This window comes from Oncorhynchus clarkii, unplaced genomic scaffold (genome assembly GCF_045791955.1).
Source record: "Oncorhynchus clarkii lewisi isolate Uvic-CL-2024 unplaced genomic scaffold, UVic_Ocla_1.0 unplaced_contig_4472_pilon_pilon, whole genome shotgun sequence".
In the NCBI taxonomy this organism is placed as follows: domain Eukaryota; kingdom Metazoa; phylum Chordata; class Actinopteri; order Salmoniformes; family Salmonidae; genus Oncorhynchus; species Oncorhynchus clarkii.
In genome coordinates this window covers 133,215-149,685 of record NW_027261108.1, presented here as the reverse complement: position 1 = coordinate 149,685, position 16,471 = coordinate 133,215, and the positions used below count along the sequence as shown (strand labels likewise).

Genomic DNA, 16,471 nt, shown 5'->3' with positions numbered 1-16,471 from the left:
GTTTATTATGGATCCCCATTAGTTCCTGCCAAGGCAGCAGCTACTCTTTCTGGGGTTTATTATGGATCCCCATTAGTTCCTGTCAAGGCATGAGCTACTCTTCCTGGGGTTTATTATGGATCAAGTTCCTGCCAAGGCAGCAGCTACTCTTCCTGGGGTTTATTATGGATCCCCATTAGTTCCTGTCAAGGCAGCAGCTACTCCTCCTGGGGTTTATTATGGATCCCCATTAGCCAAGGCAGCAGCTACTCTTCCTGGGGTTCAGCAACATTAAAGCAGTTATACATTTTAAAAACCATTACAATACATTGATAACAAATTTCACAACATATTTTAAGTGTGATGCCCTCAGAGCTCTACTCCTCTACCACACAAACTCCATGTGTTCGTGTGCATAGTGGGTATGTTATGGTGTGTTAGTAGTATGCTTGGGGCTGTGTATTTTGTACTGTTGACCAAATAGCTTCCTGTTTAAAACAATACAGCTAACAGAGACTGTAATGATCCTCTATGGCCAAATCACGCTTTAGTAGCCTATTGTGAATGACTGTATTTATCGCTGTATAGACAGGAGTAGGCTAATGTGGCTATATAATTGACTTCAGGGAAAGCTTCCCCTAGACTTATGGACGCAGCGGGATGCTCTCTTCCATACCCTTTACCATGTCATTTAACACCAAGGTTGCAGCAGAGATGGTGCTACGACCCAGGCCTGATACCAGACTGGTGGACACTTAGAAGACCATTTCGAGAGAGGGAGATAATTATTTAGGTCGATGGGTTCACCATCGAGGGAGCACATGGGCCGCGTTCCAGCAGTACAAACTCAGACAGGCTCATCATCTGGCTCCTCCCATCATCTGGCTCAAACCCAGACACGCTCATCATCTGGCTCCTCCCATCTAGCTCCTCCTCCCTCCTCCCATCTGGCTCCTCCCAGGAGGGAGGAGGGTAGTCTCCTCTGACACCAGAGGATGTGGGAACATCACGTAACAGAGGTCAGATGTAATCAACCTTGAACTTCTACTCTCCTTTCTCCAGCCAACAACGGTGATCTAATACAACCTGATTCCACAGAGCTTTGATTGGAATGGTTAAGATGATTAAAGGACTCTCTTTGACGTGCAGACGTCCTGAATCAACACTTTGCGGCTGAGCCTTTGTTGCTACTAGAAGTTTTCACTTCATAATAACAGCACTTACAGTTGACAAGGGGACAGCTCTAGCAGGGCAGAAATTTGACGAACTGACTTGTTGGAAAGGTGGCATCCTCTGACGGTGCCACGTTGAAAGTCACTGAGCTCTTCAGTAAGGGCCATTCTACCACCAATGTTTGTCTATGGAGATTGCATGGCTGTGCGCTCAATTTTATTTACCTGTCAGCCATGGGTGTGGCTGAAATAGCCGAATCTACTCATTTGAAGGGGTGTCCACATACACTATATATACAAAAGTATCTGTACTCAAACATTACTGATCTACACAGCAACACAACCAGCGTGACAATCAGTGTGATAACCGGTGTGACAACCGGTGTGACAACCGGTGTGATAACCGGTGTGATAACCGGTGTGATAACCGGTGTGACAACCGGTGTGATAACCGGTGTGATAACCGGTGTGACAACCGGTGTGACAACCGGTGTGATAACCGGTGTGATAACCGGTGTGACAACCGGTGTGATAACCGGTGTGATAACCGGTGTGACAACCGGTGTGATAACCGGTGTGATAACCCTAACATACCCTGTTAAACAACCAGACTGGATTTAATTCATCTGAAATGCAACAACCTTCTGGGCACAGACGTCAGTTCATCATCTAGTTTTGATTTACATTTGGTTGAGTTGTCAACTAACGTGAATTCAACAAAAGAGGTTACCATGTCATTGGATTGAGGTTAAAAGTTGGGTGAGAAAAAGGCAACATTCCCTTGTGTTGATGACTTGTTGCAAATCAAACCAGTTTTCCTCGTTGATTCAACGTCATCACATTACTTATTTTTTTAAATGACGTAGAAACAATGTTGATTTAACCAGTTTTTGGACAGTGGGAAGTGAAGGGAGGATTACATTAACTCCCTCACAGAGACCCATTGGAAGGGAGGATTACATTAACTCCCTCACAGAGACCCATTGGAAGGGAGGATTACATTAACTCCCTCACAGAGACCCATTGGAAGGGAGGATTACATTAACTCCGTCACAGAGACCCATTGGAAGGGAGGATTACATTAACTCCCTCACAGAGACCCATTGGAAGGGAGGATTACATTAACTCCCTCACAGAGACCCATTGGAAGGGAGGATTACATTGACTCCCTCACAGAGACCCATTGGAAGGGAGGATTACACTAACTCCCTCACAGAAACCCATTGGAAGGGAGGATTACATTAACTCCCTCACAGAGACCCGTGCTTCTACACCTGCATTGCTTGCTGTTTGGGGTTTTAGGCTGGGTTTCTGTACAGCACTTTGAGATATCAGCTGATGTACGAAGAGCTATAGAAATACATTACATTTGATTTGATTTGAAGGGAGGATTACACTAACTCCCTCACAGAAACCCATTGGAAGGGAGGATTAAAATTAAAAGTATTATTAGTGAGTCTGTTGATATAGATTTTACTGTAAAATGTGTGTCTGGTGATCAAGGTTTTTGTTGATGCTCGTTTGAACCCTTTAATGTGTGGTGCTTCCTAGGGAGACAGCCAGTTGGGTTCTGTCCCTACTCTCTAACACATCCTCTCAGTCCCAAAGGCTGAATCCTAACCCTAAAACTCATTAGCTGGAGTCACCAGATAAACACACTGAGTCCTGTCCACTATCCACTCACTAACTCACTCCTGGCCTGTCTGCTGCCAGGTACTGCTGTCCTGTTCTGGAGCATCCTGTTCTTCTGGGTGGGTGTATTTGAGGTGAAGAGAGATTTATGTGAACAGGGGCCTCTCTCCTTGTGTTCTTGTCTCTCTGCATACACACATCCTGACAGATGAAAACCTCATTAGGCACACTCACGCTACTCAGCCAGTGCTTTTTGCCTAACCACTTCCAGACAGAATTTGATCTATTCTGGACCAGCCACTCTTAAATAGTACCCGGGCCAGTACAGGTGAAACACCTTCACACTAACGAGATGGCAACCAGCACAGGTGTAACACATACTGACTAACGAGGTGACGCAGATCGGTTCACCCTACTTGCTAACGAGCTATTCAAAACATAAATGGAAAAAACAAAACCTGTAACATTATTGATGTGTATATGAATGTGTATGGTGCATATTGATGTATAGTGATGCTTATATTGATGTGTATATAGTGATGTGTATATAGTGATGTGTATATAGTGATGTGTATATAGTGATGTGAATATAGTGATGTGTATATAGTGATGTGCATATAGTGATGTGTATATATTGATGTGTATATATTGATGTGTATATAGTGATGTGTATATAGTGATGTGTATATATTGATGTGTATATAGTGATGTGTATATAGTGATGTATATAGTGATGTGTATATAGTGATGTGTATATAGTGATGTGTATATTGATGTGTACATAGTGATGTGTATATATTGATGTATATATTGATGTGTATATATTGATGTGTATATAGTGATGTATATTGTGATGTATATATAGTGATGTGTATATATTGATGTATAGTGATGCTTATATTGATGTGTATATAGTGATGTGTATATAGTGATGTGTATATAGTGATGTGTATATAGTGATGTGAATATAGTGATGTGTATATAGTGATGTGCATATAGTGATGTGTATATAGTGATGTGTATATATTGATGTGTATATAGTGATGTATATTGTGATGTATATCGTGATGAGTATAGAGTCATGTGTATATAGTGATGTGTATATAGTGATGTGTATATTGATGTGTATAGTGATGTGTATATAGTGACGTATATCGTGATGTGTATATAGTGATGTATATAGTGACGTATATCGTGATGTGTATATAGTAATGTGTATATACTGATGTGTATAGTGATGTATATAGTGATGTGTATAGTGACGGATATCGTGACGTGTATATAGTGATGCATATAGTGATGAATATAGTGATGTATATAGTGATGTGTATAGTGATGTGGATATTGATGTGTATACATTGATGTGTATATTGATGTGTATATTGATGTGTATAGGGATGTGTATATATAGATGAATAAAGTGATGTATATATTGATGTGTATATAGTGATGTGTATAGTGATGTATATAGTGATGTGTATATAGTGATGTGTATAGTGATGTATAAAGTGATGTGTATAGTGATGTGCATAGTGACGTTTATATGGTGATGTGTACAGCGATGTATATCGTGATGTGTATATAGTGATGTATATAGTGATGTGTATATCGTGATGTGTATAGTGATGTGTATATAGCGATATGTATAGTGATGTATAAAGCGATGTGTATAGTGATGTGTATAGCGATGTATATAGTGATGTGTATATAGTGATGTATATAGTGATGTGTATATAGTGATGTGTATATCGTGATGTGTATAGTGATGTGTATATAGTGATATGTATAGCGATGTATATAGTGATGTATATAGTGATGTGTATATAGTGATGTATATAGCGATGTGTATAGCGATGTATATAGCGATGTATATAGCGATGTGTATAGTGATTAGAGGTTGACCGATTAATCGGAATGGCCGATTAATTAGGGTAAATTTAAAGTTTTCATAACAATCGGAAATCAGTATTTTTGGGCGCCGATATGCCGATTTTTAAAATATTTTTTTTTAGCTTTATTTAACTAGGCTAGTCAGTTAGAACACATTCTTATTTTCAATAAAGGCCTAGGAACGGTGGGTTAACTACCTTGTTCAGGGGCAGAACGACAGATTTTCACCTTCTCAGCTCAGGGGATCCAATCTTGCAACCTTACAGTTAACTAGTCCAACGCAATAACGACCTGCCTCTCTCTTGTTGCACTCCACAAGGAGACTGTCTGTTACGTGAATGCAGTAAGCCAAGGTAAGTTGCTAGCTAGCATTAAACTTATCTTATAAAAAACAATCAATCATAATCACTAGTTAACTACACGTGGTTGATGATATTACTAGATATTATCTAGCGTGTCCTGCGTTGCATAAAATCTGACTGAGCATACAAGCATACAAGTATCTAAGTATCTGACTGAGCGGTGGTAGGCAGAAGCAGGCGCGTAAACATTCATTCAAACAGCACTTTCGTGCGTTTTGCCAGCAGCTCTTCATTGTGCATCAAGCATTGCGCTGTTTATGACTTCAAGCCTATCAACTCCCGAGATGAGGCTGGTGTAACCGAAGTGAAATGGCTAGCTAGTTAGCACGCGCTAATAGCGTTTCAAACGGATTTGATGCTTTGATGGTGGCTGTTGTCTTGTTGCAGGTTCGAGCCCAGGGAGGAGCAAGGAGAGGGACGGAAACTATACTGTTACACTGGCAATACTAAAGTGCCTATAAGAACTAGAGGTCGACCGATTATGATTTTTCAACGCCGATACCGATTATTGGAGGACCAAAAAAGCCGATACCGATTAACCGGCCGATTAAAAAAAAAATGTATTTGTAATAATGACAATTAGAACAATACTGAATGAACACTTATTTTAACTTAATATAATACATCAATACAATCAATTTAGCCTCAAGAAAATAATGAAACATGTTCAATTTGGTTTAAGTAATGCAAAGACAAAGTGTTGGAGAAGAAAGTAAAAGTGCAATATGTGCCATGTAAGAAAGCTAACGTTTCAGTTCCTTGCTCAGAACATGAGAACATATGAAAGCTGGTGGTTCCTTTTAACATGAGTCTTCAATATTCCCAGGGAAGAAGTTTTAGGTTGTAGTTATTATAGGACTATTACCCTAGTGATGTATATAGTGACGTATATAGTGACGGATATCGTGACGTGTATATAGTGATGCATATAGTGATGTATATATTGATGTGTATATTGATGTGTATATAGTGATGTGTATAGTGATGTGTATATAGTGATGCATATAGTGATGTATATATTGATGTGTATATTGATGTGTATATAGTGATGTGTATACTGATGTGTATATAGTGATGTGTATAGTGATGTGTATATAGTGATGCATACAGTGATGTATATAGTGATGTGTATATTGATGTGTATATAGTGATGTGTATAGTAATTTGTATATTGATGTGTATATATTGATGTGTATAGTGATGTATATACTGATGTGTATATCGATGTGTATATAGTGATGTGTACAGTGATGTATATACTGATGTATATAGTGATGTATATAGTGATGTGTATATAGTGATGTGTATAACGATGTGTATATATTGATGTGTATAACGATGTGTATATATTGATGTGTATATAGTGATGTGTATATAGTGATGTATATAGTGATATGTATAGTGATGTGTATAGTGATGTGTATAGTGATGTGTATATAGTGATGTGTATATATTGATGTGTATATATTGATGTGTATAACGATGTGTATATATCGATGTGTATAACGATGTGTATATATTGATGTGTATATAGTGATGTGTATATAGTGTCTCTCTGTCTAAATAAATAGACCTTGGTCTCAGCATTGACTCCCTGTTAAAATAACGAGACCTTGGTCTCAGCATTGACTCTCTGTCTAAATAAAGACACCTTGGTCTCAGCATTGACTCTCTGTCTAAATAAAGAGACCTTGGTCTCAGCATTGACTCTCTGTCTAAATAAAGACACCTTGTTCTCAGCATTGACTCCCTGTCTAAATAAATAGACCTTGGTCTCAGCATTGACTCTCTGTCTAAATAAATAGACCTTGGTCTCAGCATTGACTCCCAGTCTAAATAAATAGACCTTGTTCTCAGCATTGACTCTCTGTCTAAATAAATAGACCTTGTTCTCAGCATTGACTCTCTGTCTAAATAAATAGACCTTGGTCTCAGCATTGACTCCCTGTTAAAATAACGAGACCTTGGTCTCAGCATTGACTCCCTGTTAAAATAACGAGACCTTGGTCTCAGCATTGACTCCCTGTCTAAATAAAGACACCTTGGTCTCAGCATTGACTCCCTGTCTAAATAAAGGTTCAATAAAATAGATAGGTGTTGATTGTCGCCCCTGTGCTTTCATCACACAGGGCTGGACATGGGGTGAAAGGTTAGAGGGGATGCTGACACTGGGTCACGGGGAGCAAGGGTAAGGGGTAGAGGGGTGGGGTGGAAGACAAGAATGGGACGACGAGTGAGAAGGGAGGAGTTTAACAATAGCGCCCTCATGATGACATCACAGGGGTCGTGAGTGTGTACTTAGACAAGACACATCACACCCTGGAAGGAAATGCATAGGGGAAAGAGATCAGGACTCTGGTTTTTGTCAGGGTTCAAAGGGTAGACTTCAGATACATTCTCTCTGTGTTTCCCATGTCGGGCTGGGTGGGCTCCTTTCATGCCTTATGACATAGGTAGGCATATGCCTCTACAAGTTATTGGTAACAATGTATGCCATTAGAAGGTTGATGGACCATGGGGAAGGTGATGTCATCCTTCACCATGAGATAGACCAGGCAGTCTATGTGCTGATGAGATCAACAGGGCTGGACTTAAGATAGGAGGCTCCTCCTTGTGCGTTAAACAACAGAAATTTAGAAGTGTGTAACGTGGAAATGTAGTAAACTTGTTTTAAATGGTCCTTTCCCAAGGACAGGCAGTCCAGCTGCATCCTGCAATTGAGCTATCCCAGCCCAGAGCAAAACTCATCAGCCTAGCTATCCCAGCCCAAGCAGAGCTCAGCGGTCGAGCTATCCCAGCCCAGAGCTCAGCTGTCGAGCTATCCCAGCCCAGAGCTCAGCAGTCGAGCTATCCCAGCCCAGAGCAGACCTCATCAGTCTAGCTATCCCAACCCAAGCAGAGCTCAGCGGTCGAGCTATCCCAGCCCAGAGCTCAGCTGTCGAGCTATCCCAGCCCAGAGCTCAGCAGTCGAGCTATCCCAGCCCAGAGCTCAGCCGTCCAGCTATCCCAGCCCAGAGCAGAGCTCAGCCGTCCAGCTATCCAAGCCCAAGCAGAGCTCAGCCGTCCAGCTATCCAAGCCCAGAGCTCAGCGGTTCAGCTATCCCAGCCCAGAGCAGAGCTCAGCCGTCCAGCTATCCCAGCCCAGAGCTCAGCCGTCCAGCTATCCCAGCCCAGCCCAGAGCTCAGCCGTCCAGCTATCCCAGCCCAGAGCAGAGCTCAGCCGTCCAGCTATCCCAGCCCAGAGCAGAGCTCAGCAGTCTAGCTATCCCAGCCCAGAGCTCAACCGTCCAGCTATCCCAGCCCAGAGCTCAACCGTCCAGCTATCCCAGGCCAGCCCAGAGCTCAACCGTCCAGCTATCCCAGCCCAAGCAGAGCTCAGAATGCCTATTGTGTCTGGTTGTGTCCCATTGCTGCTACTGCTATTACTTACTACCAGGCTATAACACATATCCTGCTGCATAAAGTACTGTAAACCATATGCTAGCGTCTCACCCTTTACGAGCGAAATAACCCATTATTGTTTGTTTTTCATTTGCAGCAGGAGAGGACCGCTGTAAACACAATACAAAACCTACGCGACATAAAAAGTGCTCACTGCTCGTAAAGATGTAACAAAGACGCTCCCGGTTCATGCAGTCACTTTGAAATGAAACGTTTCGGAGCTGCTACAATGCCTGAAAATACTTTGTTTAGACTTTTATCTTACCTTTACGAAGAAAGAATCCATTTAAAATAAATTATCCTCCACAAAACTCTTCTAATCTTAGATTCCAGGTACCACAGTAGCGCTGAGGCGGAATATGTAATTCCAGATGACTTCCACTCCCGAGCTGACGTCAAGATGAGAGAAGTTCCATCCGCACTCTTTCTTCTCAAAACGGGAATCCAGACCAGGTAAACCACGAATTTCTATTAACGTCCCAGTAAAAAAGCAGTTGTTAACTGGATTTAAAAGACGTCAAAACAAACCGTCTGGGATAGGGCGCAGCCGCGTCCCGTGTATGCCGTGTCTGTGTATTCTAACCGGTATGAATGAGGACGGCGTATTGAGCTCTGTCATTGGAGGCGGAGCTTGAAGCGGTAGACCCCATGGAGCACGCCCTTATTGGAACAATGTAACAGCACTATCTGCTGATGATGAATTTGTTATCATCATTTTAAGTTATATTATTAGTAGTTTAGTAGGTTGTAGTTATATACAGTAGTAGTTCTTATGTTATAAATCACATCACACTAAGATACATGTAAAAAAAAAAAAAAAAAGGGTCCTGATTGCTGAAGCATATGTTGTTCAAGAGTCAGGGTTATTCAATCAGGGTTATCCAGGGTCAGGGTTATCCAGGGTCAGGCTTATCCAGGGTCAGGGTTATTCAACCAGGGTTATCCAGGGTCAGGCTTATCCAGGGTCAGGGTTATTCAATCAGGGTTATCCAGGGTCAGGGTTATCCAGGGTCAAGCTTATCCAGGGTCAGGGTTATTCAACCAGGGTTATCCAGGGTCAGGGTTATCCAGGGTCAGGGTTATTCAATCAGGGTTATCCAGGGTCAGGGTTATCCAGGGTCAGGCTTATCCAGGGTCAGGGTTATTCAACCAGGGTTATCCAGGGTCAGAGTTATTCAGGGTCAGAGTTATCCAGGGTCAGGGTTATTCAACCAGGGTTATCCAGGGTCAGGGTTATCCAGGGTCAGGGTTATTCAATCAGGGTTATCCAGGGTCAGAGTTATTCAGGGTCAGAGTTATCCAGGGTCAGAGTTATTCAATCAGGGTTATTCAATCAGGTTTATCCAGGGCCAGGGTTATCCAGGTTCAGGGTTATTCAATCAGGGTTATCCAGGGTCAGTGTTATTCAGGGTCAGAGTTATCCAGGGTCAGGGTTATCCAGGGTCAGCGTTATTCAGGGTCAGAGTTATCCAGGGTCAGAGTTATCCAGGGTCAGGTTTATCCAGGGTCAGGGTTATTCAACCAGGGTTATCCAGGGTCAGATTTATCCAGGGTCAGGGTTATTCAACCAGCGTTATTCAGGGTCAGGGTTATCCAGGGTCAGGGTTATTCAGCCAGGGTTATCCAGGGTCAGGGTTATTCAGGGTCAGATTTATACAGGGTCAGATTTATTCAGGGTCAGGGTTATCCAGGGTCAGGGTTATCCAGGGTCTGGGTTATTCAGGGTCAGAGTTATCCACTGTTAGGGTTATCCAGGACCAGGGTTATCCTTGGTCAGGGTTATCCAGGGTCAAGGTTATCCAGGGTCAGGGTTATCCAGGGTCAGGGTTATCCAGGGTCAGGGTTATTCAATCAGGGTTATCCAGGGTCAGAGTTATTCAGGGTCAGAGTTATCCAGGGTCAGAGTTATTCAATCAGGGTTATCCAGGGCCAGGGTTATCCAGGGTCAAGGTTATCCAGGGTCAGGGTTATCCAGGGTCAGGGTTATCCATGGTCAGGGGTATTCAATCAGGGTTATCCAGGATCAGGGTTATCCAGAGTCAGGGTCATTCAATCAGGGTTATCCAGAGTAAGAGTTATTCAGGGTCAGGGTTATCCAGGGTCAGGGTTATCCAGGGTCAGGGTTATTCAGGGTCAGAGTTATCCAGGGTCAGAGTTATCTAGGGTAGGGGTCAGAGTTATCCAGGGTCAGGTTTATCCAGGGTCAGGGTTATTCAACCAGGGTTATCCAGGGTCAGGTTTATCCAGGGTCAGGGTTATTCAACCAGGGTTATCCAGGGTCAGGGTTATCCAGGGTCAATGCTATTCAGTCAGGGTTATCTGGGGTCAGGGTTATCCGGGGTCAGGGTTATCCAGGGTCAATGTTATTCAGTCAGGGTTATCCAGGGTCAGGGTTATCCAGGGTCAGGGTTATCCAGGGTCAGGTTTATCCAGGGTCAGAGTTATCAGGGGTCAGGGCTATCCAGGGGCAGAGTTATCCAGGGTCACGGTTATCCAGGGTCAGATTTATTCAGGGTCAGGGTTATCCAGGGTCAGGGTTATCCAGGGTCAAGGTTATTCAGTCAGGGTTATCCAGGGTCAAGGTTATTCAGTCAGGGTTATCCAGGGTCAAGGTTATTCAGTCAGGGTTATCCAGTCACGGTGTTTGTGATAATCTCCCCTTTCCACAGTGGGGTCACATTAGTTTGTAGCCCAAATGGTTTGGATAATACAAGTTTCACATTGCCGGTACTGATTTCAGACGAGTCTCAAGGGGCTTGTGGGGGTCGTAGAGCAAAACGAAGACCACCATCGTCTTCGTGAGAGTCTCCCCTTTTAATAGTTTGTAGGCCAAACCGTTCGGACGCTACAGATCATTTTGTGGGAAGACCGATTTTCAGGATGTCTCATGGTCTGACAAACAACGCTGTAGCTCGGCCACCTTCCACCGCAGATGCGGAAGTGCGACAGAGGTGGATGCAGTGGATTGATATCTCTTGCTTTAACTAACAAATTATAATGTGGATGGTTTATTATTATGTTACTTAGATTGACGCACGGGTGGGTCAATAGACTCTTAAGGATTAATTGCGTAGGCCAAGTTCCTCACTGCAGCCTCCACATCACAAAGTGTTTAAATTGCATAGGCCAAATTCCCCATCATGTCTGTGCTTATCCACACCTAGATTAGACTCTGGAGGCTCCAGCACATTAGTTCAGTAATCTGTATGGATCCACGGGCATCGTACTAATGTCTCTATCTCTGTGACCCAGACTCCTGGGTCTCTGTGGGCCTAGTCTTACCATTACGCTGCAGCTCACACACCGCGGTTGGTTCACTGGGAACAATCAGTAGCGAAGACGATAAAAGGAAAATGAAACTATGATATCTTGGTGGTCAGCGCAGTATTGATGGTTTTGATATTACTTTTGGATAAGAAATATATAAATAAAAAATAAATAATGAATATCAGGAAAAGGCTTAGTGTAGTTTCAGTCAAGTCTGAGCAGCAGCAGTTTGATCAAGTTGTTACCAGACGCCAAGACGTTAACCAGGCTTAATCTGTTATCCTCACGTTAACCAGGCTTATTCTGTTATCCTCACGTTAACCAGGTTTAATCTGTTATCCTCACGTTAACCAGGTTTAATCTGTTATCCTCACGTTAACCAGGTTTAATCTGTTATCCTCACGTTAACCAGGTTTAATCTGTTATCCTCACGTTAACTAGGTTTAATCTGTTATCCTCACGTTAACCAGGTTTAATCTGTTATCCTCACGTTAACCAGGTTTAATCTGTTATCCTCACGTTAACCAGGTTTAATCTGTTATCCTCACGTTAACCAGGTTTAATCTGTTATCCTCACGTTAACCAGGTTTAATCTGTTATCCTCACGTTAACCAGGTTTAATCTGTTATCCTTCACGTTAACCAGGTTTAATCTGTTATCCTCACGTTAACCAGGTTTAATCTGTTATCCTCACATTAACCAGGTTTAATCTGTTATCCTCACGTTAACCAGGTTTAATCTGTTATCCTCACGTTAACCAGGTTTAATCTGTTATCCTCACGTTAACCAGGTTTAATCTGTTATCCTCACGTTAACCAGGTTTAATCTGTTATCCTCACGTTAACCAGGTTTAATCTGTTATCCTCACGTTAACCAGGTTTAATCTGTTATCCTTCACGTTAACCAGGTTTAATCTGTTATCCTCACGTTAACCAGGTTTAATCTGTTATCCTCACATTAACCAGGTTTAATCTGTTATCCTCACGTTAACCAGGTTTAATCTGTTATCCTCACGTTAACCAGGTTTAATCTGTTATCCTTCACGTTAACCAGGTTTAATCTGTTATCCTCACGTTAACCAGGTTTAATCTGTTATCCTCACGTTAACCAGGTTTAATCTGTTATCCTCACGTTAACCAGGTTTAATCTGTTATCCTCACGTTAACCAGGTTTAATCTGTTATCCTCACGTTAACCAGGTTTAATCTGTTATCCTCACGTTAACCAGGTTTAATCTGTTATCCTCACGTTAACCAGGTTTAATCTGTTATCCTCAGGGTAGTACATTGGTGGTTTGAAGATATCCCTCTCGTGGTGTGTGGGGCAGTACTTTGGCAAAGTGGGTGGGGTTATATCCTGCCTGTTTGGCCCTGTCCAGGGGTATCGTTGGACGGGGCCACAGTGTCTCCCGACCCCTCCTGTCTCAGCCTCCAGTATTTATGCTGCAGTAGTTTATGTGTCGGGGGGCTAGGGTCAGTTTGTTATATCTGGAGTACTTCTCCTGTCCTATTCGGTGTCCTGTGTGAATCTAAGTGTGCGTTCTCTAATTCTCTCCTTCTCTCTTTCTCTCTCTCGGAGGACCTGAGCCCTAGGACCATGCCGCAGGACTACCTGACATGATGACTCCTTGCTGTCCCCAGTCCACCTGGCCGTGCTGCTGCTCCAGTTTCAACTGTTCTGCCTTATTATTATTCGACCATGCTGGTCATTTATGAACATTTGAACATCTTGGCCATGTTCTGTTATAATCTCCACCCGGCACAGCCAGAAGAGGACTGGCCACCCCTCATAGCCTGGTTCCTCTCTAGGTTTCTTCCTAGGTTTTGGCCTTTCTAGGGAGTTTTTCCTAGCCACCGTGCTTCTACACCTGCATTGCTTGCTGCTTGGGGTTTTAGGCTGGGTTTCTGTACAGCACTTTGAGATATCAGCTGATGTACGAAGGGCTTTATAAATAAATTTGATTTGATTTGATTTTAAACCCCCTGACCGACTCCGCCATAGAAAGTAAGGACTCTCTATGGTCAGGACGTGACACTCAGAGCCTGGTTCCTCTCTAGGTTTCTTCCTAGGTTCTTGCCTTTCTAGGGAGTTTTTCCTAGCCACTGTGCTTCTACATCTGCATTTCTTGCTGTTTGGGGTTTTAGGCTGGGTTTCTGTACAGCACTTTGTGACATTGGCTGATGTAAAAAGGGCTTTATAAATACATTTGATTGATTGATTGATTGAGTGACGTTAATCAGGTGTCATGACGTTGGCCTGTTGGGGGAGGTTTATGACCCCCATAAATACCTTTCCCCTTTTCTCTCTCTCTACTCTATAGAGTTGTAAAGCCTTTGTAACAAAGAGAGTTTGTTAACATCGAAAGGTGGGAAATGGAACCATACTTCGGTAATCCAACCAGTTGAAAATATGCATTGGTACTTAATGAATATGATCTCAGATCAGCTGATGTCTGAGACATTACTACTAATGACAGGATGACATAAACTGTATCTTGGAAAGCCGACACTGTAAAGGCAGATTTCCTCCTCTTCGTATGAAGAGGAGTAAGGATCGGACCAAGATGTGGCGTGGTAAGTGTTCATGACGAATTTTAATAAGAAAAGCCTGAACACTATGAAATACAAAACAATAAACGATAACATGAAATAAACCAAACCGAAACAGTACCATGTGGTGACAAGCACAGACACTGAAACAAACACCCACAAACCAACAGTGCTACCTAAGTATGATTCTCAATCAGAGACTACTAACGACACCTGCCTCTGATTGAGAACCATACTAGGCCGAAAAAGAAACCAAACACAGAAACACAAAACATAGACTGCCCACCCCAACTCACGCCCTGACCATACTAAATAAAGACAAAACAAAGGAAAATAAAGGTCAGAACGTGACAGACACATTCTGTGGGGGCTGTGGTGTGGGGGCTGTGGTGTGGGGGCTGTGCTTTGGCAAAGTGGGTGGGGTTATATCCTTCCTGTTTGGCCCTGTCCGGGGGTGTCATCGGATGGGGCCACAGTGTCTCCTGACCCCTCCTGTCTCAGCCTCCAGTAGTTTATGTGTCGGGGGGCTAGGGTCAGTTTGTTATATCTGGAGTACTTCTCCTGTCCTATCCGGTGTCCTGTGTGAATTTAGGTATGCTCTCTCTAATTCTCTCTTTCTCTTTCTTTCTCTCTTTCTCTCTCGGAGGACCTGAGCCCTAGGACCATGCCTCAGGACTACCTGACATGATGACTCCTTGCTGTCCCCAGTCCACCTGGCCGTGCTGCTGCTCCAGTTTCAACTGTTCTGCCTGTGATTATTATTATTTGACCATGCTGGTCATTTATGAACATTTGAACATCTTGGCCATGTTCTGTTATAATCTCCACCCGGCACAGCCAGAAGAGGACTGGCCACCCCACATTGCCTGGTTCCTCTCTAGGTTTCTTCCTAGGTTCTGGCCTTTCTAGGGAGTTTTTCCTAGCCACCGTGCTTCTACACCTGCATTGCTTGCTGTTTGGGGTTTTAGGCTGGGTTTCTGTACAGCACTTTGAGATATCAGCTGATGTACGAAGGGCTATATAAATAAATTGGATTTGATTTGAGTCTAGTTATCAGATTCACATGGGATTGTTGTGCAATTTAAATGTTTAAATATGAAACTATTTGTAAAAAGATTAATGTAATTTTAGCTTTTAAATGAGAGAACAGTTTGTCATAGAGAAATAATTTATATTAATTACAGATACATTATTTTATAGAATAGCATGTCATATCACTTATTCCGGCATAGCCAAAGACACGACACAGGTTTAATCTGTTATCCTCACGTTAACCAGGTTTAATATGTTGCTTCCCAAAAGCCTTTGAGTTCATTTCCTCCTGAATCCAAGAAGATAATGGAGACAAGTGTTTTAATCCTCCGAATCATTATGATACAGCAGTCAGTCTCACTGACCTGTCCTTCCCCTGGGATCAGAAATAGAGATAAATCCTCATAAAATAAATCAAATTATAACTTGAATGACTTCCAGGTGGCTCTGACAGATTGTGCCACGTGAGCAATGTGAATAAATGTCCTCTATTTGGAACACAATGATAGGTGGATGTTTTCCTTTTGAAAAATCAAAAGAAGACGACCTGTGTGTCTACAGTGGGGATGAAGACGACCTGTGTGTCTACAGTGGGGATGAAGACGACCTGTGTGTCTACAGTGAGGATGAAGACGACCTGTGTGTCTACAGTGGGGATGAAGACGACCTGTGTGTCTACAGTGGGGATGAAGACGACCTGTGTGTCTACAGTGGGGATGAAGACGACCTGTGTGTCTACAGTGGGGATGAAGACGACCTGTGTGTCTACAGTGAGGATGAAGACGACCTGTGTGTCTACAGTGGGGATGAAGACGACCTGTGTGTCTACAGTGGGGATGAAGACGACCTGTGTGTCTACAGTGAGGTTGAAGACGACCTGTGTGTCTACAGTGGGGATGAAGACGACCTGTGTGTCTACAGTGGGGATGAAGACGACCTGTGTGTCTACAGTGAGGATGTTGTTAGCTGTATCAGAACACGAAGTCGTAGGATAAGCTGCTTTTCTGTTATAAAATAATCAAGATCGAGTCAGAGAGAAGCCTCTTTCTCATTTGACAACCTGAGTTGACCTGCACTATGAATTCAACCTCTTTATCTCCCTGCGTTCTTTTTCACTAAACAGTTTGTCTTGAATTTAGCAGAATACA

At 42.9% G+C, this 16,471-nt stretch overlaps 1 protein-coding gene across 1 annotated transcript in view; it reads right to left on the bottom strand.

The window, feature by feature from the left end:
* Window positions 1-8,905, bottom strand: part of LOC139404868 (unconventional myosin-X-like) — a 297,547-nt gene extending 288,642 nt beyond the window's left edge. The window contains exon 1 of the mRNA XM_071147402.1: window positions 8,742-8,905. Coding sequence (XP_071003503.1) covers window positions 8,742-8,762 — 21 coding nt within the window. The 5' untranslated portion in view covers window positions 8,763-8,905. The remainder of the gene's footprint in view (window positions 1-8,741) is intronic.
* Window positions 8,906-16,471: the final 7,566 nt, after the last annotated feature.